The sequence below is a fragment of the Phacochoerus africanus genome, chromosome 8 (genome assembly GCF_016906955.1).
Source record: "Phacochoerus africanus isolate WHEZ1 chromosome 8, ROS_Pafr_v1, whole genome shotgun sequence".
NCBI classification, from domain to species: Eukaryota; Metazoa; Chordata; class Mammalia; order Artiodactyla; family Suidae; genus Phacochoerus; species Phacochoerus africanus.
The window spans coordinates 144,820,761-144,848,499 of NC_062551.1; the positions used below are offsets into that span (position 1 = coordinate 144,820,761).

Genomic DNA, 27,739 nt, shown 5'->3' on the forward strand with positions numbered 1-27,739 from the left:
TCCCTGGCCTCACTCAGTGGGTTAAGGATCTGGTGTTCCCCTGAGCTGTGGTGTAGGTTGCACATGTGGCTCAGATCTAGTGTTGCTGTGGCTCAGGCACAGGCCAGTGGCTACAGCTCTAATTAGACCCCTAGCCTGGAAACCTCCATATGCCACAGGTGCAGCCCTGGAAAGACAACAACAACAAAAAATTATAGTTGATTTACAATGTTGTGTCAATTTCTGCTGTATAGCAAAGTGACCCAGTCATACACACACATACATATATATACACTTTATTTTTAAATGTTATATCTCCAGAGCCTACCTTTTTTTTCAAGATTTTAGCATGGCTTATAAAGCCATATTACTTTTCATAGAATAAAAAACATACGATGTATCAAGACTGAATGATAAAGGGATGAAATTAATTACTGGTTATAGCTTTGTAGAATAACAATGAGTTACTGAGATAGTAAGTGAAACAAATGAAATATAATCAAACATTACTGAGGCATAAGTTTGTAACCAACATGACAACATGTGGCAAACATGAGTAGGACTTACCTAATGTCAAAAATTTCCTAGCAGGAGTTCCTGCTGTGGCATAACTGGATTGGTGGTGTATTGGCAGCACTGGGACACAGGTTCGATCCCCGGCCCAGCACAGTGGGTTAAGAATCTGGCATTGCTGAAACTGCAGCTTAGGTCACAACTGCGGCTCGAATCTGAACCCTAGTCCAGGAACTCCATGTGCCTTGGGGTGGCCAAAAAAAGAGAAAAAAACCCTGGCAATATATACATATCTCCCTGGACAGCTTCAAGAATTAAGCCAACGTCAAAATGAGCTTTTTAAAAAAAAATAATGATTTTTATTTTTTCCATCGTAGCTGGTTTACAGTGTTCTGTCAATTTTCTACTGTGCAGCAAAGTGATCCAGTTATACATACATGTATGCATTCTTTTTTCTCACATTATCATGCTCCATCATAAGTGACTAGACATAGTTCCCAGTGCTACACAGCAGAAAATGAGCTTGTTAATTAATGCACTCGTATGTGAGATTCAGTATCAGTGCTCAACAGATTCTATTACAAGAAAATCATTACATCCTCCTCTCTCTCTCTCTATCCACCTCCCTTCCCTTTTTTTGGACACATACCTTTCTCTGGAGTTTGAGTTCTCAATGATTCACTCCAATCACTCCATCTACCCTTCTGAAGATGTGGCTTAGAGGAAATCTGAAATTCATATTCTGTAAAGGGTTTCAGATCCACCAAATCATGTCTTCCTTTGGCATTTGTAGCATTAACCTTGAATCCAACAAGATTTACAAAGGTGACTGTTAATACAAAATTAAAGGTAAGAAAACCAGATCAGATAACCCTACTTACTTTGCAAATCTGTCAACAAGAAGAAATACCAGTGACTACACATGATGTTAACCTGAAACAGTAGCTTCTCATTAAAAAAAAAAAAGCTAAAAACTCCTAGATTTAAGAACCCATCTAGGGAGTTCCCATCATGGCTCAGCAGGTTAAGTATCCATGAGGATGTGGGTCTGATCCCTGGCCTTGCTCAGTGGATTAAAGGATCCAGCATTGCTGCAAGGTGTTGTGTAGGCTGCAGATGTGGCTTGGATCTGGCGTTGTTGTGGCTGTGTCATATGCTGGCAGCTGCAGCTCTGATTTGACCCTTAGCAGGGGAACTTCCAGATGCCATGGATGTGACCCTAAAAAGAAAAAAAAAAAGAAGAATCCATCTATATGGATGCCAGGGACGATCCTGAAACCAGTTGAAAAACAAAGAAAGATTTTCAAAAGGGCTTTGAAGAAATTTGTTTCTACACTAGATATTACATTTGGTCACAACGAGCATGTGATGAATATTTTAACACAGACATAGAACTGGTTCTAAGCAGAAAACTTTAATTATATAAGAAAAATTATATACGGAAAATTTAATTATTACACTTCTCTCTATGTGAAACTGACCCTTTGTTACTATTGTAAGCCATTATATTTTACAAATATACTAGAAGGAATCATAATCCTATATTTTTCTTGTAAAAAAATGTAATGCTTGACATTATATCAAAGTGTGAAGCTTTACCTTTGGAATATTTAATTCACATAAGCCTGTTTGAACATTCCCTAATATTTCTCTTTCCGATACGTAAAAAAAATTCCTGAAAAAGTAATAGTGGAAATAATAGCGGGATAGGGAATAGAATAACAAGGAGATATGACTCACTTACTAGAAATAAATTCTAGGAAAATGAATGTGGATTTACAGAAGCCTGTGGCTTGAAACATTTCAGAATCAGTGATCAAATTTTAAGACCTTTCTTTCTTTCTTTGTTTTTTTCTAAGGGCCACACATGCAGCACATGGTAATTCCTGGGCCATGAACTGGGTCCAAGTTTTGGCTGTACAACATCAGATCCTCTAAACCACTGCACTGAGCCAGGGTTTGAACCTGTGCCTTCAAGTGACCAAAGCTGCTGCAGTCAGATTCTTAACCCACTGTGCCATGGCGGGAACTCCTAAATTTTAAGATATTTCTTAATAAATAGAAGTATAAATGACTTTCTTGTAAGTCTCAAATGTATATGTGTACTTCAAGGTTAAAGATTCTTTTTTTTTTTTTTTGCTTTAATTTTAGGGCTGCATCTGTGGCATATGGAAGTTCTCAGGCTAGGGGCTGAGTTGCAGCTGCAGCTGTCAGCCTGTGTCACAGCCACAGCAACTCAGGATCTGAGCCATGTCTGAGAACTACACCGCAGCTCACAGATCCTTAACCCACTAGTTATGAACCCGACTAGCATCCAGGAGGATGTGGGTTCAAAACCCGCTGAGCCACAATGGGAAGTCCAAGGCTAAATATTCTTAAACTTTAGATTTTGCCTTTATACCACCCTGGTTTTCCCCTTCACTCTCAAGATCATTACCATATTCCAGGATCTGCTGTAGACAGGCCGGTATCTGAGTCGATTAAGCAGCACTAGCCCCTCATCTCTCCATTGCAGGGTACATGTGCTCACGGAGGCATTTACACATTTGATTCTGATGTCCCACGGAGGAAGAGGCCTCACTAGTAACCAGGACAAACAAAAGAATGTGATTCAGTCTCCGTAACTGGAAATTGTCTTATGTATTGACATGAGCTATAAAGAGTGGAACAAATCTCATTTCTAAGATGCATGGCTGCCAAACTTGGTGAAAGAAGTCCCTGGCTTTAAGAAAGAAGGAGAGGAGTTCCCGTCATGGCGCGGTGAAAATGAATCCGACTAGGAACCATGAGGTTTCAAGTTCGATCCCTCGCCTTGCTCAGTGGATTAACGATCTGGCGTTGCCGTGAGCTGTGGTGCAGGTTGCAGACACAGCTCGGATCTGGCGTTGCTGTGGCTGTGGCATAGGCCAGCAGCAACAGCTCCAATTAGACCCCTAGCCTGGAAACCTCCATATGCCGCAGGTGCGGCCCTAAAAAGGACAAAAATAAAAAAGAAAGAAGTTTGATTCACTTCTAAATCGTTACGATAATTCTCTTTAATCTATCCTCATGCTTGCCAAATAAACTACCACCACCACTAGTGATAGTGTCGATTCCATTGAATTCAATGGAATCCAATTGAATGAAAACCAATGTTTTCTGAGAAGGCAGAGGCAACTAGGGGGGATCACCTCGGAAAGAGAAGAAACGCTGGTAGGAAAGAGAGCAACAAAGGAAGAGAAGAAAATCAGAGGGAAGGAAGATGGCTAGAAATGAACGGTCAATGTAAAGAGACAGAAGGGAGGATGGGGAGAAGCGTGATAAGAAAATGCAAACACCTATGTTCAGACTGATAGCAGTGTGTGTGCAAAGAGGCGCTGTGGGATAAGAGAAGAGAGACACACAGTGTGAGGCTGGCACCCCAAGCAGGCCAGAAGCCCAGGCCTACCTGGCATGATGAGCCCTTGGGAATGCCTGGGCTGGCCTCGCATTCAACTGAGCCAATTATATTTTCTCAGAAATGTGCTGGGACTGGCTCACTCTAACTCCACACTGATGAGAGGGGTGGAGGTGGGCAGTCTCAGAGCAAGATGCATGGGTACCTTGATACACTTTATTTATAGATTGCACCTGGCTGCTCTAGCCCAGCAGGCCCACATGCAGCCAATCTCAGAACAACGGAGTATCCATGGGGGGGAAAAGACCCCTCTACCACAAAAGGCTTACACTGAGCTTCCTGAATAATGTCACAGGACCCTCTCCTCAGTCTGATGGTATCATTGGTGGTTGGTACCTTCATGGGATCTGAAGCCAGAGGCCCTTATTCCTCCAATAGAATGATGCTGAATATTCCATTTTCTACAATCTCTCTATAGCTCTAGAGTCATATACCATTTTACTTACATCCAGAAAACACCTATCCTTTGCCTGTGCCTATTTGGCCACTTTCCATGAACTACTGTCCCTTCTGAAACAATCACACATAGACCATTCAAGTGATTTAAAAAATAATGTTCACCTGCCAATGACTGACACCTACAGAACAGGAAATAATACGTACCTATATCCAACAATGTGAATGTGCACGGAAATGAAGACGCAGTCCCTAGACTATTGATGGCAGTAACCTGGGCTGTGTAACTAGATTCAGGTGATTCAGGGGGTAGGTTGATTCCAAGGTCCAAAGAGTCACAATAATAATCACTACATTGCTTCTGCCAAGTTAAATTTTTTGGTCCATTTAATCTGTAAGTAGGAGATGACTGTGTTAAGAAAGATATTTTATGTGCCAGTGCCTCCCTTTAACACAAAAAGACAAAAGGTTCAGATATTTAAAATTATAGACTTTTTTAAAGGTCAATCTTTTTAGATAGGGGGATATACTATGGAATATTTGTATTCTGTGGTCATAAATAAGATTTTACTTCATCCCTCTCTCTCTCTCTCTCTCTTTTGGTTAGGACTGAGCTTTTTATTTTTTGGGGGGGAGGTGGGGCACACCCACATTATGCAGAAGTTCCCAGGCCATGGATCAAACCCAGGCCACAACAGCAACCCAAGCCATTGCAGTGACAATGCCGGGTTCTTAACCCACTGCACCACAGGAGAACTCCAGACTGAGAGGTTTTGGCATTCATATGGAGAGTAACTATCTGTACACTATCTGAATTCCCAAAACCCTGGCTAACATCTTGGCTCCTTAGGGCAGACCTAACCACTGTCCAAAAGATCCGTGCCTCCCTTGGCTTTTACTGCACAGAAGTGTCAGATCCTAGTACAGAATGGAACCTTGAGCCCCATTTCCTTCCCCCATCTGCTGCTCACTTAGGCATAATGCTAACCATTTAATTGGATCTTTGAACGGGATGACAGAATCAACCCTAAGGAAAAGGTTTTCCCAGAGTCTCTTTTTGTGGACTCTCAGGTCTGGCAAAGGTGCTTTAAAAAGAACCTCCTCCAAGGCTAACAGAAAGCTACCACAGAAAGAGAGTCTATTTATACATCAGGACCCCAAGAGTCTGCAACTGCAAAAGAGGAAAGGGATATAATGTTTAAGGGATATAAGGTTTAACCCTACAGGGCAGGGAAGAACACCCATAACATGGCCTTGGATGCCCTGAAGGGAACCCTTGAGTTAGTCCTCAGACCCAAAACATAAGTTCTCACACTTCAGATGAATGAAGCAGTTTTAACTGATGAACGCTAGAATTTTTTACAGTATCTAATTACCTAGAGATGTCTCTACTGCTTATTCCACCTGGTAGAACTAGAACTATTAGATATTTCTAAATGTTATCGAAGACCTATAAAAACAGCTGCAAAAAATATAGCCCCACTCACTGTAAAGTATATGCAGTATATAGATGGGTATCTCGTCCTCTGTCCCAGCTGCAGGCCACTGTCCCACGTTCTCCCTTCTGCATACAAGATACATTTTGAGGCTGTTCTGGAACAACTTTAAAACAAAAGAGCAAAAGCTCCTATTTTAAATAGCACACAGGTGAGATTTCAATTACATTATTATCATCCACCAACAAGACAGAAACACTTTCTCTATGTTTCCCGTGCCCAGATGAGCTGGGAGCTATTTCAAACTCCGTCAAGTTCAAATTTGCCTCCTAGACATGAATTTCCTCCAGTAACGACAGTAATAACAGTGAACATGGACCAACCGTGTACTATATGCCAAGCCCTATGCTAAGTGTTTTATGTGTGGTTATTCTCAAGTAGACATCACAGCAGCAATATCAAGGACGTACTATTATCACCTTCATTTTATTGAAGAGGAAACTAACATTTAGAGGTGGAGTATCTTGCCCAAGATTACAAAACTATGAAGTGGCTGAATCAGGACCCAGCCTCGGTGTGGCTGACTTGAGTCCAAGCCTTTCAACCACCATAGCTCTACCATTCTCCCTAACAGGGGAACATCCAGTGCTGTCTCCATTATCGCAGGTGATGGTAAGTTTACTTTTTTAGAATGAAGTCCATTCAAATATTAGAAACCTTTACAAATGAGGGGCTTGCTGTCTCCATTCACCTGAAATTTGCTGCCAAGGCATTTCTACCCACTGGCCCTAGTCATGTCTTCTTAGGCCATATCACCTAAATCTAATTTCTGCAGTATCACTTGGAGCACTTTATGAACATTTATAAATTAATTCCTTTTGTACATAAGACACTGAGAACCTTCCATGGGTGAGGCAGTGGTAGCTGTAGAAATGCAAAGGTGCATAAGGCAGGCATGCACCTTTCTATCACAAAGTGTGTATTTTGATTTTTATTTAATTTGATTTGATTGGCTGCCCCGCCGCCCCCCCCCCCCAGCATATGGAGTTCCCTGACCAAGGATCAGATCTGAGTCACAGTTCTGACCTACACCTCAGCTGCAGCAATGCCAGATCCTTAACTCAATGTGCCAGGCTAGGGATTGAAACTGCGTCCCAGAGCTCCCAAGACATTGCCAATCTTGTCGCGCCACAGTGGAAATTCCAAGGTGTATATTTTTAAATGAAGCCACTTCATAGTCAAAGACAGAACTCAAAGCTAGGAGTTTCTTAGATTTAATGGACACAAGAGAAAATACTGTTACTCAGTCATTTCATTCCACCCTATTACTGAGATACCCCCTACCCCCATAGGCAGCGGCTTCCTTTGGTGAGATAAAACAAGAATACCACTGAAGCTCTAGATAGTGTCTGCTCAGAAAAAAGCTGCAATTGATGGAATAAAAGGTTATTTTGTCCTTAGCACACACCACAGACCTGGGGACTGTAACTGCCCATCATGTGACCTTGGCTAAATGAAACTCTCAGAGCTTCGGTTTCTTCATCTATCAAATGCTATAACAAGATATAGCACATACAATCTAATGGAATAATAAACTCTTTTCCTAGAATAATAGACTCCTTCTTGTGTGTGTATACAGAAATACATACACATATACACATTTATACATATGCTCTATATACCTCTATATACAACTACTTGTGACTACGCCACATAAAATATATTTAACTTTTCATTTTATGTACCACTTCTTGTTTACCTTAGAGGTAGAAACTGTCTTGCTTCTCTATTTGTTTAGTGTCCTTATTAATATAATTCCAAACTCTCAAGTCAACCATCTGAATCACTGTTTAACATATTCAGACACACTGAGAATTTCATCAGCTTCAGCTGCTTGCAAACCAGTTTCTTGGAGCTTTGTGGACTTTTTTGAGATGGGTTTGCCTCTATGCCTATACACAGCTATCTTTCTGAAACTGTCAGCCCTCAGTGTCCTGGAAATTCCTTCTCTCTCTCTCTCTCTCTCTTTTTCCCCTGTGGCTCAACCCTCTTAGGTTACACAGACCACTGGTTGTTTAGTTACTACACAATTTGGATGAGCTCTGGGCGGCAGAGCTACACAAGCCCAGGAAGGGGCGGGGAAGAAAAGGTTTAAAGGCCAGTTCTGAAGAACCAGCCAACTTTATGACAAGCCCACTTGAGATGGCACTATGTATGGACTACCGCTTACCACAGGGAAAACATGGGCTGCTCACTCTCTCACTAGATAGGATTAAACTCACTACATGGGGTGAAACCAACATTCATTGTGTGTTTTCTTGGAATGACTAGCCTTACTCAGAAAAAAGGGGCCGCTTTTCCAGTCAGTCCTTCACCTCAAAGGTGCTAAACTTGCTCCTTTGATGCCATTTGATGGTGCGGTTGCCACCTGAGCACGCTGCACCAGCAACACTCCTGCAGCACTGCACAGGTGAGCTGCACCAGGACAGAGACTCCTCTCCATCTCCCTTGATCTCCTGATGCTGCCAGCTGTCACAGATGGCATCCACATCCTCCACATGGCAAAGGAAATGAACGAAAAGGGGCGGCAGCACTCTCAGGCCTCTGAGCAACGATCGGAGATGAATGGAATGGCTGTGGACATCTGCAAGGATACTGACTTCCAAGGTCACTGTTAGCCCTCTTCTTTTTAGAAGAAGCACCTGTAGCACTGGGAGCACCTGGAACTGACATCACAGGGCTGAGGATGGCTGATATGGTATGTCGGTCTAGTAAGATGGTGAATTACCTGGATGAAACAGTCAACTGTTCCAAGGACAAGGGAGGTGAGGACCAGGGGGGTTTTCAGAAAAAAAAATCATTTTGTCTATAACCAATGCTTATACTTTCTTTCAAGGGAAATGTGCTCAGCTATTCAGCATGCTGCACAAGTGCAGAAAAGACTAAAACCCATGAAACTGCAACCTTACCGCTCATCCCTTAAGGGCCTCTTTTGCACCTGGTATAGGATTAAGCACTTTGCATCCAAGGAGTCATCTAATCACTACAACAATCTCACGAGGTAGGTGTTAGTATCTTCATGACAAAGATGGAGAAACTGAAGCTGAGAAAATAGAAATGATCTCAGAGTCCACTGCTGGCTGCAGAGTTGGAATTCAAAGCCCATGCTCCTTTTGCTACAGCACAGGATGTCAGAGCTGGGAGTACGTGATCCATAAAAGGTGTGAACAGGAGCCCCTGCACTGGGAGAGGAGCATGAGACCGAGTTCATGCCTCCATACCCAAAATGATGTGCTTGGCCATTTGCTTGCTGTTGTGCTCAATACTTGCAGCGGTCCTCCAGGAAGACTGCCTGGCAGCAACCATATCCTTGTGGGTCACAGAGAAGAGGCTTCCGTCTTGTCTGAAAAGAGTCTCACTGAGCTCTATAGCACTCTCTCGATAACAGGGACCCTGTCCTTGCATCTTGGTCAACCAGCCTACTGCAGCAATTCTTCTGACTATCCTCATGCTTCTCACCTGCCACTTGGGGCTTCCCTGGAACCACAGAGGCACAAGGTGCTATGGGATTGCTCAGGGCCTATGTTTGTTTGTTTGTGTTTTTCTTTGTCTTTTTAAGGGCTGCACTTGCAGCATATGGAAGATGCCAGGCTTGGGGTCAAATCAGAGCTGTAGCTGCCGACATATGCCGCAGCCACAACAATGCCAGATCTAGGCCATGTCTGCAACCTACTCCACAGCTCACAGCAATGCTGGATCCTTAACCCACTGAACGACACCAGGGATCAAACCCTCAACCTCATGAATACGAACCTCAGTTGGGTTCGTTACCGCTGAGCCACAAAAGGAACTCCCACTCAGGGCCTACACATGCTCACTGGCTCGTCAGGCTGGCCCTTCAAAGATGCAGGCTGCAGGCTGCAAGCTTCAGGAAGGTGTGCTGCTGGCTCACCCTGTGCACAGTGGCTTATGCTGCAGGCAGCAGCTCTGACATCTTAGTTCTTACCCTAGGCAGCTGCCTGGAGGGACCAGCATGGCAAGCCAGCAGTACGAGGGGAGCTGACGCTCTACAGCTGAACACTGACTAATGGCAGACACTTAACTCTGTCACTGTATTTCCATATGTTCTTTCTGGGGATGTCCCTAGGGCCCAAGTAACCAGCAGTATCTTCTGTGGATGCCGTGGCCAGCTCAGTAATTTAACCACCTTGTGTCGGCTCTGGTCCCTTCCCAGTTCACTCGCCCATGAAGTCTTAGCATATCCGTTTTCCTCTGGGCAGTTTTCTAGGAAATCCAGGAAAAGGTAAGTATGAGGATAGCTCTCTCTTAACTCCTGCTAGGCATGATAGCCAGCCATCAGGAGTGAGGGTGGATGGAAGAAGAACTATTTTCTGTGCGTTAAGTTAGAGATGGGAGAAGGGCTCAGCCTTGGGTATCAGCCTGGGCTGCATAAGTCAAAAGAGACAGCTTTTCCTTTCTTTGAGGAGGCTGTGGCTCTGAGCAAACTCTCAAAAGGCAAGAAGACCTGAGGACTCAGCTGTGGAGACCCTTTTCCTGCCACCAGCGTCCAAGGGCAGTGGGTAAAGGGCCTTAATGGCCTAAAGAGGAGAAAGAGAGAGGGGATGAGAGAGAAGACGAAGCTTACGACATGAGATGCCGGTTCCACGGATTTCTGGACTTCTCACATTGAGGTGCTCACGTTACACTAAACACAGCCATGTGGTGGGAGAAGAAAGACCACTGTCCCCTATTTGGATTTCTGCTTCATACATGCCAAATACCCGAAAGCCACCAATTTATAGGAACTCAGAATGGAATGCTCACCACCAACCGAGATCTCGGCCCCACATATTCGAATCTCATCCTTACTGCTACAGGCCAGTTTGCAGACGAACAGGGTGGTGCCCAGGGGAAGACCTGTGACTTGAGAACTGAGGGAGTGGCCACGCTGAAAGTGGATTCTCCTGTGGAACCTGTAGAGGATTAGCTTGTTTAAACTGGAGACTTGTAAGCAGCCTTGCTTGGGCTTCAAAGAGCATGAAATGTTGACAGCTGATCCAAGTGAAATTACATGGGAAGGCTGCACCGTCACATCCCCTCTCTTGCACACATCTGCAACAGGACACAAACGCAAAAGACGTAAGTCGACACATAAAACACCCGTTTCCAAATGGAGGAGGATGTGTGTAATTCCCAAAAGCTGGATAGAACTAACCCTGTCAAATCATGCGAGTATACATAAGCGACATATGCTCTGGCTGTACTGGTGAAGCGAGTGAGAAAAGAAGGCAACCATATTAAAGTCTCACTGCATTTGAATTAAAATTTACATCCCTCTCAAAACAGCGATACTACAACCAGAACTATAAATAGGAAAGTAGTGAGAAAACAGGGTTGGAAGAACATTCAGGAACATAGTTCTAGGAAAAACCAACCTCTCTTATATGCAAATTATTCACCAGACTACTAGAAAGTACTTCCCAGAATAAATCACATTTCCATCCCCATTTACGACTTATAATACTTACTTCAATCCTCCTACCAAAAAGATTTTAAAACCCATTACAAATGTTTTAAAGGCTATTACAGATGTTAAGGGGCATATTTGGGAATAATTGCCTGTCTTTATATTAGGCATATAAAGTATGTTTAATCTACCATATTATCTTATAACAAGGAGAAAATATATAGGCGTTCTGGCATGTTTGTATTTGGCATCTTACCTTGCTATTCCTTAAGACCCTGGGCTGGATGAATCATTACCCAATACAGCTGATGTGAAATTACATGAATGCTTTCCTCTTTTAATGACTTCTCTATTTTACTTACTACATGTCAGGTCCCACATTCAACTCTTAAAGGAGAGATCATTCTTAAAAGGAGAGGTCATTCTTACTCTTCAGAAGTTTTTGTATATGTAAATATGACAACTAATTGGAAATTAATTGTTTCTGGTAGTACTCAGTAACTGATCAGAATTAAATATTTCACCATGAATTTTTAGATGTGACATAAAGCTTCCACTGGAAGTTTTTTGTTTTTTGTTTTTTGTTTTTGGTAATTATAAGATTGCTTGGCTCAGCTACCAAAGACAGAAATTGGTAAAGAATTTATTTAAATTAAAAAAAAGAATTAATTTAGGAAGGAAATACTGAATAATTATTTTATCTTATTTCAATTTTTTTGTCTTTTTTCTTTTTAGGGCCGCACCCTCGGCATGTGGAGGTTCCCAGGCTAAGGGTCCAATCAGAGCTACAGCTGCCGGCCTACGCCACAGCCACAGCAACACCAGATCCGAGCCACATCTGCAACCTACACCACAGGTCACAGCAATGCCGGATCCTTAACCCACTGAGTGAGGCCAGGGATCGAACCCGCAACCTCATGGTTCCTAGTCGGATTCGTTTCCACTGTGCCACAATGGGAACTCCCTGAATAACCATTTTAAATGTAAAGGTCTTATTTTTATTTTCAGAACTAAGTCTTGCTCACTTTTGTTTTACTTCTATATTTGTTTTCTGCTTCTTTGATCTTCTTTGATCCCAATGGGCCACAAAGTAAAAAATAAGATGCCAATAAGAAAGCAAAGAAAATGCCAGCCACTATTTTTTTTTAGCGTAGCTGACTCCATCTCTGAATACCCTCTGTTAAAATGCATAGCAATGTAAAACATTCATTCATGTGTAGCTTGGCCACCTACTCCCTTTCTTAAGAGGAAATGATATGATTGGACTCTTAATCACTAGTATGAATTAAATAAAATACATATTAATAACAGACATAAACCAGACTTATTCACTTAAACATGACAGCAGACTGACTATAAAAGATCAATTATCAGAACATTTACCACAAATGCATATTTCATCTCTGAGAATTTAAACCAAAAATCCTTGCATAGATTAGATTACAGAAATATCTTACCTATTTTTGCCTTAACCAAGAGTGACATGATGATAAAAATAAGGGCCCATGAGCACCCGCAAACTGTTCGTGCCATGAACAGTCAACTCTGGGATACACCTCTCTGTATTTTCCCTTGTAAAAGAAGACACATTCATTCATGTTAAATACATTCAGAAAAATACCAGAACCAACACCACTCAGAGGGCTTAAAATGCCGCTTTAATATTCTCCATATTGCTAAGATTTTGTTTATTTTTTTAAATGAAGTGTACCTTTAAAACCAGTAAATTGAAAATCATTGACACCTCTAACTCCCATGTTACTTAAGCTTCTGGCGGTCAGCAAAAGGTGAGAAAAGAGACCTGGCCTTTGAAGTCCTTTGGAACTGGGTTTAAATACGTGGAGATTGGGCAAGTTACTTAACCTCTGAGCCTCAGACTCACACAAGACTTTTTTTCCTTCCAAACAGGGCAGAAACCCCATAGTCAAATGCAGTAGTGTTAAATTCCAAGAGTAGTGAGAATTTCCGATCGAGCCCTGTGATTCTGGAAGTAACAGGAGATTAAAAAGTGGCTCATACTGCACCCCCAACCCCCGGAACTTAGTAAAATACTGATCTCTTTGGCCGTAAAAAAAAAAAAAAAATCCAAGGGGGACTGTTTGGGTTTTCTATAGAAGTTCAATTTTACTTCTTTGTTTATTTATTCATTACTTATTTACTACTTTTATCTTGAATGATTTGGAAAATACAAGCTGGTGATTTCTGTTTGTTTCCAAATTTCAACTAGAGGAATGGCTTTAGCAAATTCTCTAAATTCTATTCAAGGTGGGGTTAAAATTCATAAAGCAGGCTGGGAAGTTCTGGGAGGTCTGGCCACTTGGAACGAGTCAACGCAAATGTTCACCTCTCTTATTCCCATGCCTAGAAATGTGCCAGAACGTATGGGAGGGTCTCAGAAATATTCACTTATTCATTTCGTATTCCACAATGACAGCAACCTTTCACGTGCCAGGCACAGAGTCAAGTGCTAGAGCTACAACTGTCCTGCCCTCGTGGGCTCGGAGGAAGGTGTCCACTTGCTTTTTTTGGCTCCTCTCCTTCTAACCTAGTCACCACTTGGGGAAGACGCCAAGTAAAATTACCATCTTTTCCATAGTCTTTTCTGGTGGCTCTACCTCCTTCTCCTGACTTTTAAATCTTGGAGGACCTCAGTGCACTCAAGACATTATTTTTTTCTCTATTTCTACCCTTTCCTGAGGGATTTCATCTGGGCACCTGGCTCTAGATAGCATCCATATGCCAAAGACTTTCCTATGCTTATCTTCAACTTGAACACTGCTCTGAGCTCCAGTCTCATAGGTCTGTCTCCTTGGCATCACTTCTTGGACAGGGAACTCAATATTACGATGTTCAATTTGAATGTTTGGTCTCCTTTCTCCAAGCTGGTTCTTCCTCCAGCCTTTTCTCCCTCGGTGAACATTTTTATCCCTGAAGTTGCTAGAAGCCATCCTTGATTCCACCCTCTCTCATGCCCCATCGCCAAGCCATCACGAAGGCCTGTCAATTTTACCTCCAGAATACATCAAAGATCATTTCTCTCCATCACTACCGACCTCACCCTAGTCCAAACCACTGTCGAGTCTCTCCTAGATGACTGCAGTGGCTCCTCAATGTGTCTGTCCAGTCCATCCTTGCCTCTTCCTAAGTCATTTTCACATTGCTGGCTACCTTTTAAAAACATAAATCCCATGATGTTACTGCTTCATACCAGCCCTTTAAAACCTGTCAATGGGTCACCATTACTGTTAGAAGAAAATCCCAAGTCCTTACCACATCGGACTCTCGGCCACTACCTGGCTTCACATCTCCTGTCTTGCCACCATCACTGGCTCTAATCTTTTGCCTTCCCAGCTCTGCGTCATTCACATCGGCCTTCAGACGGTTCCCTGAATAAGACATGCCCTTTGCTGCTCCGGGGACCGTGCACTTTTCATTTCCTCTGCGAGAATCCTCTTCCCCTGGCTCTTAGTGGCTGACTGACTTACATCCTTCAGATCTCAGATCATGTGTCACTTCCTCTGAGAACCCTCCCTGACCACCCTGCCAAAATGGTCTTGCCCAGCTCCTTCCTATGCATCTCATCATTTGTTTATTGCGTTTATGGTACAGTCGGTGACTATCTCGTTTATTTACTTGATTCCTTGCTTATCATCTATCTTCTTGCTAGAATTTAAGCCACCATGGGAGCAGAAACACTGACTGTCTTGCTCACTGCTGTATTCCAGCACTTGGCATTGAGGAAGAGTACTCCATACTTATTTATTGGAAGAAAGAAGGGAAGGATGGCATGAATGAGGGTAGGTGTTGGAAGATGAGCTATACAAAATTCAATAGAAACATCCTTGCAGTGGGCAGCACAGTGACCCACTCAAGACGTCCTCGCCCAAATCCCCAGGACCTGTGAATATATTATGCTGAATGACAAAGGGACTCTAGAGACGTGGTTAAAGTTAGGGACCTTCAGGTGCAGAGATTATCCTGGATATCCAAGCAGACCCAATCAAATCATGCAAATGCTTCAGTGGATGAGGGAGGCAGAAGCTGCGATGTGTGGACTGTGTCTGCTGACTTTGAAGATGGAGGAAGAGGGCTGTGAGCCAAGCAATGTGGTGGCCTCTAAATTCTGGGGATGAGTCTCAGTTTACAGATTATATGAATGTATTCTCTGGGTCTTGGTTAGACATGGTTGAGAACCACTGATCTAAACTGAAATCTGACAGTCTCCCTCTCTCTAAATCATAAATCCTAAAGCCCAAGGTCATGGCAGACAATGGGCTCGGTGAGCTAACTCCTTTATCAGCAGCCACACCTGCCACTCACTACTGACCCTACTTTCTAGTAACACTGAGCTGCTGCTTCTAGTTCCCCACATATATCATGCCACAAGGACGCCAATTCCTGCTTCTGTGTCTTTGTTCACATGAGTCTCTTATCTTTCTACTGTTCTTAGACTAGCTAAGTCTTACTCATCCACCCCACCTCAGCTCAGACACCTTTTATTCAGTCATTTATTCAGCAAATATGGATTGAGCAGTTGCTTGGTGCCAAGGGCTTGGGAGAAAGGAGAGAACAAAGACGGGGTTTCAGCTCTCATGGGACCAACATTCCATAGCAGATAGTCAGAACGCAAATAAATAAATAACAAATACATTCAAATAATGATAAAAGAACATAAGAGAGGCTAGGGAGAGAGAGGACCTGGGGAGGGGAGAAGCAGATCAACAAAGGCATTTCTAGGAGGCGAGGTTTGAGCTGAGACTGGCATAGGTCAGGTGAAGATTCAGAAAGAATCTTCCTGCCAGAGAAAAGGGTGAGTGCAAAGCCTGGAGGCAGAGAAACATGCCTGCTGTGGGTGAGGCACAGAAATAAGATCAGGGAACCTGGGGAAAGTGATTGTGGAGAGGATGGTATGAAATGAAATTGGAGACGAAGGTGGGAACCAGAGCTGCCTTGGGCTTGTTTGCCATGGAAGGGAGCCTAGACTTTACTCTCAAATCTAGGGAAACCACTGGTGAATAATGAGAGGTTTTATTTATTCATTTAACTGGGTTTTAATTGGGGTGTTATGAGATATTAATTACCTTAAACACACACAGATACAAAAGCAAACGAACAGAAAAAAGTAGTCTTGGCTCTGTGTGTGAAGGCCAGAGTAGAAGCAGGCAGACCAGAGAGGAAGCAATTGCAGAGACCCAGGTGGGAAATGATGGTGAAGCTATAACATTCTTTAAACAGTAAGATGTTCGATTGGCTTTTACAGGAATTTAAAAATGTTTATATGTAAGACATATATATATATATATAGGATATATATATACACACACACCCCTACATATGAAAATAGAGGATAAATTTGAGTTCACATAGTATATTGATCTAAACACAAACTTGCTCATTTTCTCTGAATGACCAGGTAAAACAGCTTCTTCATTTATAAGAAACTCAGAACCCCAAAGACCTTCAAGTAAATGAGGTATCTTCCAATAAAATGAAACCTCCTATCAACTGTAAACATCCTTCATTCAGTCTGCGTGGAGGGTCGATATTAAAATGACAACTCTGTCTTGAATCAGAAAATCAAAGAGTTTGCTATGTCATTGACTCATCACTCAAGTGGTGATGGTTTCCAGACAGTGAAAACAATATTTCAATGAGGGAGGAGGGGACCAGCTAGAAACAGAGCAACTGGCAGGAGGGCAGTGACACCAGCTACCCCTTAGTGAGGCTCTCTTTCCCCGTTGCTCCAGGAAGAAGCACAAAACACGCAGCTACTTCAAAAATCACATTTTACTAAGCCAGGAAAAACCCTCACCACAGGTGGTAATTTCATGTAGGCAGGAACTCTTCCTACTTCCACCTTACTTGGCTTCTGTAGCACCATGGCACGTTCAAGGGGGCAGCGTGGTGTTGCGAAAAAGAAAAAGGGTAGTGAATCTCGGTTCCTGCGTCCTGTTAACTGTGAGGGTGCCGCTTCCTCATTCACGCAGTACATACAGTAGTACCTACCCAGGCAAAGTCATTGGGAAGCTGAACATGCCAGCGTCGCGGACCCACGAGAATACGTAGCCCAGTGTGTGCTCCCCTGAGGCTAGCTCCCATCTTCCCTCTGGTCCAGCTTTTGCATCTCTTTTCTAAATCACTTACGACTTCCAAGGTATTGGAATTGCATGTTTTATGAAACCAGGTAAAATGTCATGTTAGGCAATCTTAACCCTGGCTATCAAAGACTCTAATAACTCAGAGGAGGAAGGAACCACGAAGGTTAGCTGGTAACTACCCTGCCCTGAGGCACCGTTCCCTCCCAACAGCTGATCTCTGAGTGTGGGTCACCGCAGGTCAACCAAGTGGTTGTTTTGAGCATGCTTCAGGCAGTCTGCCTTAAAAACCCATGGCGGTGATTACCCAGTTCCCTCAATGAGACAGGGTGCAAAACTCCTCCCTTCTGCTGGCAAAGCTACTGACAGTCAAGTCTTACTGGCAGACTAGTATAAAAACAATTCTTTGGAGGCCATCTACTCTCCTCATTTTACAGATAAACGAAGCCCTAAAGAAAAGAAGGGACTTGCCAAAGGTCACATGAAGAGCAGAATCCAGATCAGAAGTCTCCCAATTTCTAATCCAACATTACTTCTAGCATCTGAGACTGCTTCTGATCAGGAGAAATAGCAGCAAGCCTAACACTGAAAATAATGCCAATATTAATGCCAACGCTATAGTTTGTTGATCTCTTATTATGTTCAATACACATTACCTACAATATTTATGATACCCATCTAGTAAAGCACTTAGAATGCCAAATGCCTTAATCTTCAGAAGCTTGAATCAATTCTTTCGTTCTTTCTTTCTTTCTTCATTCTCTATTTCTTTTTTTTTTTGTCTTTTTAGGTCCTCACGAGTGGCATATGGAGGTTCCCAGGCTAGGGGGTCCAATCAGAGCTGTAGCCACCAGCCTACGCCACAGCCAGAGCAATGCTGGGTCCAAGCTTCATCTGAGACCTACACCACAGCTCATGGCAACATTGGATCCTTATCCCAATGATCGAGGCCAAGGATCGAACCTGCGTCCTCATGGATGCTAGTCAGGTTTGTTAACTGCTGAGCCACAACGGGAACTCCTTGAATCATCATCGTCACTATTATTATTTTTCATCTTTTGTCTTTACAGGGCCGCAGCCACCCATGACATGTGGCATTTCCCAGGCTAGGGGTCTAATCAGAGCTGTTGCTGCCAGCCTACGCCAGAGCCACAGCAATGAGAGATCCAAGCCACGTCTGCGACCTACACCATAACTCACGGCAACACCGGATCCTTAACCCACTGAGCGAGGCCAGGGATCAAACCTGCAACCTCATGGTTCCTAGTCGGATTCATTTCCCCTGCGCCTGACAGGGACTCCTGAATCATTATTTTTGATACCCACTTCACTCAAAAGAAGATCAAAAAACAAAGTTCAGTGTATATACAATATGTAACCATCTCTAATGATCTATTCCACTACAAGGATGGAAAAGAAAATCAAATCCATCAAGCAGCTAACTTACAACTAATGGAACCTACCTTCTCTTCCCCATGCCTTTCCACAAGCTATGTCATAAAAAAGAAGAGTCTCCTGACAAAAGCGTCATCTCCTTTTTCCTTCTGAGTCAACCATCTGGTGAAAAATCTAACAAGCTGTAACACGGACAGCTCTTGGCTTGCCAGCCCCCAATCATCAAATCAGCCCCTTCAGGATGGCATGTTAGATGGTTTGAAGGGGAAGGAAAGCAACCACATCAACCCCCTCTGCTTTTTCTTCTTTCTAACCTACAGTTCCAACTCCCAGTACAGGAGCTGAATCGGATGCACACCTGCTTTCCTTTCTTATGCAGCGGCTGAGGCTCTCGAATTTTCTCTCATCTCGCTGGTAAGCATTTGCAGTTGTAATTTTCCCCATGTACAGGAACTTTCTTCTCTTGCTTGAATTCAGGAGCTCTTGAAGCTTGGGTGCCTCTTTCCGTCTCTCTTTTCTAAAAAATTTCAGAGTGTTTTCTCTCCTTTCCCTCTTTATGACCTCATTATCATTTTTCTTAAAAAGTCTCCTTATGCTTTTCTCCCTTCTGGTCTGTTTTCCTGGAACATTCTGTCCATCATTTCTATTTGTTTTTATTTCCATTTCAGACACATCACACTGGACCTAAATGTTGTGTGTAAACAAATTACATTTAAAATGCATTAGGGCATCTTATCAGGCCCCAACTCCAGAATCGCATATACTGTGAACTGTCTTATAAATCGAACAAGCATTCCTACATTAGAACAATAAAAGGGAAATAAAGAAAGAGGAAATAAGACATGGATGGAATCTTGAAGAAACAAGGTACTTTCACATCACCTGGTGTTATCTGCTGTTTTTTCTTTCTTCGATTAGCTCCACAAGGCTACAATTTTCAGGGCACTTGTTCAATTAAGTTTCAACAATCCAGTCTTCTCTATATTCACTCTCTGCAGCCTTCAAGAGCTATACATAAAATAAGCCATCTCTCACCGGAAAGGATGATGTACTGGAAAGACCATAGTATTTGGGGCCAGGGACCATTCTGGGGCCAAGTGCCAGCCTGGTTTCTCCACTTCTACCTGTGTCACCATCACAAGTAACTGCACACTTGAAAGCCCTTTTTCCTTGTTTGAAAAATGGCAACCCTCAGAGTTCCCATCGTGGTGCAGCGGAAACGAAGCTTACTAGGAACCATGAGGTTGCGGGTTCAATCTCTGGCCTCAGTCAGTGGGTTAAGGATTCGGCGTTGCTGTGAGCTGTGGTGTAGGCCGGTGACTACAGCTCTGATACAACCCCTAGTCTGGGAACCTCCCTCCATAAGCCGGGTGCAGCCGTAAAAAGACAAAAAAAAAAAAAGAAAGGAAGGAAGAAAGAAAGAATTAAACCCACATTTATTAAGAAGATTAAATCCCTTTCACTAACTTCTTCCTTAGTTTAGTGGAAAGGTCTGTCCTTGAACACATTCAATCCCGAAGTCTCTGTTTGTGGACAAGGAGGGGTGGAGGGTCTATTCTTGGGACTTGAATATTGTGAGATCCTGGTAAGTTTTATAACACCAACCCCTGAGTCTTTCCAGATGCATTAAAACTAATGAAGCACACTACAATTACCTTGTTTTAAGAGTTTTCTAGGAATTTCACAATTATCTTCAGATAATTGAAGGCACCTTGGATGGGGGGGTACCTGAGACTAGTGATCACCATCCCACAATAGTCCTCAGGGTTTCTTCTATAAACTAAAAATCAACTGAAATCTCTGCATTAACAACCCCATGTCTCATCACCTCTGCCTAATGTTTTACTCAGTATTTTCCTTTTCCCCTGCATAATACTGTGAAAGAGATGTAAATTAAAATCCTAATCTTAATAATATTTTATAGGTATTTATTGAGCAGTTTATCACAATGCAGAGCATATGACTGAGTTGTTAATATTTGTTTTCTACAAAAGAACTCTTGATATCTTTATTCTACGGGTGGAGAAATCTGCAAGTTAGTCATGACAGTACAGAAAACCCAGAAGTAAATTCAGAATTAGATAAATTAGAACTACCTTCCATGCTTGTGTTTCCTCAATAGTAAAATGAAAATACAAATAGCACCTACTTCACAGGATTATTGTGGGAGTTAAATGAGAAGCTCTTAGCACAGTGCCTGGTATACAGCAAGAGCTCTATTGAGGAATATTATCACCTACTATTATTATTACTATAAGTAAAAGGATATCACTTACTTACCAAGGACATTATTAAAATTAATTTAGACAGCCTTGGCTCTCTCTTGGCTCATTCATCGAACTCACCCTTGATCGATTAATTTGATTAAAACTAAATCTCAAGGTAGATACCAGAGAATAACACATGGAACAGCTTGGCATTGTGATTCATTGTTCTTTACCTAATTTTTTTTTTTTTTTTGGTCTTTTTAGGGCTGCACGCTAGGCATATGGAGGTTCCCAGGCTAGGGGTCAAATCAGAGCCATAGCTGCCAACCTACATCATAGCCACAGCTGCCAACCTATATCAGAGCCACAGCAATGCCAGACCCGAGCCACATCTTCGACTTACACTGCAGCTTGCAGAAACACTGCATCCTCATCTCACTGAGCAAGGTCAGAGATTGAACTCGAATCCTCATGGATACCAGTCAGGTTCCTAACCTGCTGAGCCACAGCAGCAACTTCTACCTATTCATTTGAAACCAAGCTAAACAAAGTAATAGAGTTATAGTTGCCATCTTGTTGTAAATTATATGTTTTATATTAATCAAATACGTACAGTAAACAAAGGCAAATAGTTCTGCAAGTCTTATAATAATATATTTGTTCTGAAAAGAACAAAAAAACCCTAGATCTCATGCCTCCTTTATGACATAAAAAGTGTTCTCATAAACAGTTTTACCTTCTTAAGGACAGGAACTGGGGTTTACAATCTTTGTATTTAGTACAGTGACCAGCACAATGTCTTGCACACAATAGCTGTTCCATACAAATTTGCACTTTAAAAATCATTGCTAGCATTAGCAAAAAGCACCACGACAGTCCAAGAACAAAGGAATTATGGACAAGGATTCTTTGGCATTTGGCTTTCTTTTCAGGTTAGCCCCACAAATGTGCATGAAGTTGATAGCAGTGCTGTGAGTGTAACTGCAAAGATGACAAATAATGGGCCAGAGAACAAAGCAAGAGCAATAGTAAAAAATACGGCCCTAAGTGAGAAATGATGTTCAGCATCTACTGGACTTAAAGGATTCTTCTCCTATAAAAATGTCAGATGTGCTTTAGAATATTTCCACACTAGGACCCATTCTAACACAGGAAAGATTCAGAGCTTGCCAAAATTTGGGAATTTATGTAAATCTCAGGACATTCAAGACAGATGATGCATAATGAAAGAAGGCTGCCAACTCTTTTAGAGCCTTTTTGTGCCCAAGAAAGTGATAGTAATGAATTGAGGATTTCACATTAAAATGGAGAAGAGGAGTTCCCGTCGTGGCGCAGTGGTTAACGAATCCCACTAGGAACCATGAGGTTGCGGGTTTGATCCCTGCCCTTGCTCAGTGGGTTAACGATCCGGCGTTGCCGTGAGCTGTGGTGTAGGTTGCAGACGCGGCTCGGATCCCGCGTTGCTGTGGCTCTGGCGTAGGCCTGTGGCTACAGCTCCGATTCAACCCCTAGCCTGGGAACCTCCATATGCCGCAGGAGCGGCCCAAAGAAATAGCAAAAAGACAACAACAAAGAAAAAAGACCAAAAAAAAAAAAAAATGGAGAAGAGTGGTAGCCACTATCAGTGGTAGCCACTAAGGTCCTTTCAGTTATATGCTGGACAAGAAAAACAGTACTATTCCTTGTTAATGGGAACCAGAATCTAATGTTTGCCCAAGTGGAGGTGGATATAATGGTATGAGTTACCATAAAAAGGCAAGAAGCACAGAGTCTGGAGCCAGAAATCTGGAACTCACTATCTCTGTAAAAGTGTGAAAGTTTCCACATCTGTAAAATGGGAATACTAATAACCACTTCACTGGGTTTTTCAAGAAGTATAGAGGATAACAACACCACCCAAGGGCCAGGTCCATAGCACATGCTCAACAAAGATTTTTATCCAAACAGGATATTGTAACAAACATCCGGAGTTTTGAAAACGGCTAAAGGCTAATTTTGCCCCGTTCTTTTTAGATATACCAGGGAAAAAATGTTTTGTATGCTCTTGGGCTGCTATTCTCGATCTAAGCATCTCTCCCAATGCTTCCATTTAGTGCTCCTCAACCAGGTGAAAGGGCCTCTCTAAAGACACTTCTCACAGGTGAGAAAAGAGAGGAGCCAGGCAGCCCGCCCCAGAACATTCTGCGAGTGACTGGCCAGGCGGGGACTGTGGGTCTACACAGGCCCCAGGAAAGTGCTGCGGAGAAAAGGACGATTCTCCCTCATACGAGCCAGACTCCTCAATATCTTACAGAGGGTCCACTTTCAAGCCCCGAGTCACTCCCGTGGGCCTGGACCAAGGCTGGCCCCTGAGGGGTGCCTCCTGCCCTTTCCAGACGCCACCTCTCCCTTCCTCCCCCGCCACCCCCGTTCTGCCTCCCGCCCCGCAACGGCCTTACAGACTCCCTCTGAGGGTCCCCTCCCCTCCGTCTGGCCCCCTCCAACCCCGCCCCTGCAAGCGAACATCCCGCCTAGCGCGAGGACCCCAAGGAGAGGCCGCCCCCCAATCCCGCCTCCCCCTCCATCCCCGACCCAGGCAGGAGGAGCGAGGCACTGACGCCCGGGGCTCCTGGCGTCCCCACCCCACCGAACCCCTGGTCACTCACCGCGCGTCGCCTGCCTTCCGGCCCGAGGAAGGCAGGGTGCGGAGGGCACAAGGGCCGCGCCGGCCGTGTGCGCTGCGGCCGTCCAGGCGCCCGTGCAGCCCCGCAGGTGGCCGGGGGTGTGTGCTCGGGCGCCGCAGAGGCGCGCGGACGAGCGGCGGGCGAGGCCCGGCCAGTGGCGGTGGCCGTGGGGCTTCGGCGGAGGGAAGGTGGCTGCGCGGTCAGCGGACGGAGCGGGCGGCCGGGGTCCGGTTCTGCTCGTGGCTGGCTGTGCCTTGGTCGCCCGGAGCGAGGTAATTATGGCCCCACACCTCTGTTCCCCTTGTATACAGTGCGGGCAGGAAAGCCTCGCTTCCGAGCCCTAGCGAGGGTTGACCCTGTGGGTGAGGTGAGTTAGACGCCAGGGCATGAAAAGCATGACGGAGTCGTATTCTCGCCTTTCACAGCCACAGGAAAGTGGCACTGGGTTGACAAACTCCTCTGAGAGCTCTCCTCAGAGATGGGTTCTTCCTTTGTGCTTGCCCCGCTCTTACCGCACCCTGGTGCTGTGGTCTCCAAAGTGGGAACAAAATGCTAGAACTTTCATTTGTGTTTCTTACTGAAAAGTAAGAAAGAATTCACGTTTAATAGATGGCGTGACCCTGATCCTGAAGGTTCTATGTATTATCAGTGGGGTTCGGAGGAAAGAGAAAAACTATCTGAAACGCAAGAGGGGATGATGGTGGTGTCTTAAGACAATATCTCACGGAATCTAGGAATTTAGCTGTAAGACACACCATTTTGTATATGCTAGTGAGAAATAAAAAGAGCTGTTGCATAAACTTAGGACTTAAGGCTTTCTTGTCCCTTAGAATACTTTTAATTAAAATTTTATTTAAAAAAATCCCTTTTAAATATATTTAGACATAAATATCCTGTCACTCTTGTTCATTCAAGAAGAAAAAGGAAAATATAATCAAAACATTTGATTAACATATTCTTTAGATACATTCACATTCAGAGTTCAACACTCCTGATCCCTTTTTTCGTTTCACTCACTATCATCTTCGGTGACACCGGCATTAATTAGGCTTCATTTCTTAAAAGAATATCCAATGGTTACTTCTGGGATGGTCTTCCTGTCCACTAGAGCAAACTCAGGTTTTCGGAACATGTTTGGAGCCAACTTCACCACCAAACTGTTTGGGCAGGAGGAATAAGACACCTCCCAATTTTGGAGATGGTAAATATTAAAAATGTGCATCTTACAATCAGCAATGTACAGTGGATTGACATCCTTCAGCAGTTTATCTGTGTGAGTAATTTGATAAAAACAAATCCTTTGAATTGGAGAATCAAAACATCCCTGTAGAGTGAGAGGGTGACCGTAAAGCTTATTTGCAACAAAGTTAAAAGAGTTATTGTAGTTAAAAATGAGATTTTTTTTTTACCAAAAAAAAGCAAACATTCTAAATTTGCTGATCTTTTCTATAGTGATATGTCTCATAGTAGTATGTAACCTAATAAATTTTTCTGAAAAACAAACACCAAGTCGTCTTTGTCCCTTCAAGTAAAGATCACATTTCACAAGAATGAGTGAAAAAGTGCTACGAAAAGAACATTTGAAAATATTTCAAAATATTACCATTATTGTGCGCTTTTTTTTTTTTTTTTGCTAAAAATTATGTAACTCTGTCACTTACAAAAAGCAGCTTTAAAAAACTCGGAAATGATTTACTGTCTTGTTTTAGTCTTAGTTGATTAAGTGAATTTTGAACCCATTTGTTAAAAAATATTAACCAAATATTAATAATAAGTTTGTGTAAATCATGGATTAGCTTATTTTCTATAATTTTTATTGAGAAAGTCTTATTCTGTTAATAAATTATTCCAAAAATGTATTTTACTCTTTATCACATCTTAATATTCATATTTTTGTGTATGTTTTATTATATATGTGTTGTAAATATATAAATAAAATTGTATAAGTAAATATAAAATAAAATTTATAAGTAAATGCATGTAAATAAAATACATATATAAATATATAAAATCTAAGTAAATGAGAAAAAAACTACTGAACATATATTGGGGGTGTATTCTCAAATCTCTTTTTTCTTAAAGCACGTGTAATCTAAAATGTTTAGAGACCCCTCGTCTATTAACTTCTAATTGCAGCATTTTAACGGAATTGCCAAGTCAGACACAAGATGGTGTTCCAGTGCATCTGAGCCATTTTCTAAAGGGGAACAGATGAGAGAGATTAGAGGAAGGACTAGAATCTGTTATGTGAAGCAAGCAAAACAAATTATGAGAAAACTGTACGATTGATGCAGCAATGATGGCCTTCGTTTTTCTAGATGCAAGTAAATCAGAAGATGACTAATCTTACCTAAATATTACGTGTATTCTCAGAAAAGAAAATCATGGACTTGGAGAATAGACTTGTGGTTGCTGGGGGGAGGGGGAGGGAGTGGGAGGGATTGGGAGCTTGACGGTAAGGGATGCAAACTATTGCTCTTGGAATGGATTAACAGTGAGATCCTGCTGTGTAGCACTGAGGACTATGTCTAGATACAACGCAGCACGACAATGGGAGAAAAAATTATGGATACATGCATGTGTAACTGGTGCTGTACTATAGGGGGAAAAAAGTGTGTTGGGGAAAATAACAATAAAAAATAAATTAAAAAAAATATTACGTGTATTCTAAATCCATCAGTATGTCATCCAATTTAGGGTTAAATACTGAGGGAAGGCTGGTGCTAATAGTTATTGATAACAGGGGTTCTTACATCCTCCCTGCATCCTCCCTGTTACTGTAAAAGCTCCAAGAGTGCAAGGACCATGTCTGTCTTGTTTGCTCCCTTATCTCCAGCACCTGGTATAGAACCAGGGCTCAACAAATATTGTTGAGTTGAATTGACTTGTTCTGGAGAGGTCTCTCTTTCTTTGGTCAATCAAGGTTATAAGTGGGACTGAATCTTCAAACTTTCAAGAGCGTTAAAAAAGAATAGTTGGAAAATTTTATACAGTTTTTCTCCACCAGTCAGTGACCCTTCCAGGTGGCATCTAACCATCTGTAGAGGCCTTTCTCTTTTCTTTCTTCCTTTCTTTTCCTTTTCTTCCTCCTTCTTCTTTTAATATCTGGGGAGTTTCCCTAGTAGATACATGGTGGTTGTCAGTGGTTACCTGTCTAGTTAGAAAAAAAAAAAAAAAATCTGGCAACTGTGTTTTCTGAGAACAAGCCCTAGACAGTGGAAATTGCCAGGTGAAGCAAAAACCTAACATACAAACCAAACGATCAACCTCTGGTGGTTAGGATGATTATTTTAAAGTCTATGGATGTGAGATGGCTGTCTGTGTAGTTACAGCTAGATGAATGCACTTGCAAGTGAAAAGTTCAATTAAGTGAATAACCACAGTGACAGTGACAAAGACTTTTCTAGGAAATGCTAGTGCAGTTTCCATTTCTGGTATTTTTCCATTCCTTTAAATGTCTGTTTTGGTTCATTGTTGATACCTAAAGTCCTGAAAATACTTAACTCACACTGTGCTATGAACAACTGAGGATCATTTGTTAGAAAAAATATTGAGATAGTTGCCAGCATAGTGACTAAGTGCATCAGACAGATATTGGCACTGGTTAAGCTTGGTAAGAACGTTTGGACATACATTTTAACCTTTTACTTTAATAAGGAGATTAGAATCTAAGATTATTTACCCTTAACGGATTTGCTTTGGAAAAGTTCCATTTCTGAAAGGTTTTGCTTAATCATCAATTTTACTCATCCGTCTAAAGTATTATACTTAAAGGATACCAATATAATTTGTAAATATACTTGTAGTATCATGTGTTGAAAGGCTCATATAAAATATTGTAGTGCAAGATTCGTAGATTATTAGATTCATAGATTATTCAAAGATTCTTAAAATGCAGTTGTAACTTTTTCACAGCTGACATTCATCAAGCACAGATGTTGTTTATCGATGAACAAACCACATCGAAAATGCCATGCCTTGGATAGGAGCAATGCATTTTCAAGAGGTTTTTAGGTTGCCAGAAGTCTTCGTAAATGAAAATAAAGGTTAAACAGTAAAATGAGACATGAGGCAAATTTAAAAGACTGACAGCCACAGGATCCTGCACAATACAAATTCGCTTCACAGTCTGTCTCTGCTATTCGCAAAAGC

At 42.4% G+C, this 27,739-nt stretch overlaps 1 protein-coding gene across 4 annotated transcripts in view; it reads right to left on the bottom strand.

The window, feature by feature from the left end:
• The window catches only part of IL12RB2 (interleukin 12 receptor subunit beta 2), a 78,368-nt gene extending 54,337 nt beyond the window's left edge, over nucleotides 1-24,031 (bottom strand). The window contains exons 1-7 of one of the 4 annotated variants that reach the window (XM_047788715.1): nucleotides 23,570-24,031; nucleotides 12,685-12,798; nucleotides 10,585-10,872; nucleotides 5,812-5,926; nucleotides 4,532-4,716; nucleotides 2,930-3,072; nucleotides 1,142-1,292 (exon numbers count right to left, since the gene is read on the bottom strand). In XM_047788715.1, the coding sequence (XP_047644671.1) occupies nucleotides 1,142-1,292; nucleotides 2,930-3,072; nucleotides 4,532-4,716; nucleotides 5,812-5,926; nucleotides 10,585-10,872; nucleotides 12,685-12,760 (958 nt within the window). In that variant the 5' untranslated portion in view covers nucleotides 12,761-12,798; nucleotides 23,570-24,031. Of the gene's footprint in view, nucleotides 1-1,141; nucleotides 1,293-2,929; nucleotides 3,073-4,531; nucleotides 4,717-5,811; nucleotides 5,927-10,584; nucleotides 10,873-12,684; nucleotides 16,485-23,569 lie in introns of those variants that run through there. The other 3 variants (XM_047788716.1, XM_047788717.1, XM_047788714.1) reach the window with 3 other exon arrangements.
• Between the last annotated feature and the right edge of the window lie 3,708 nt (nucleotides 24,032-27,739).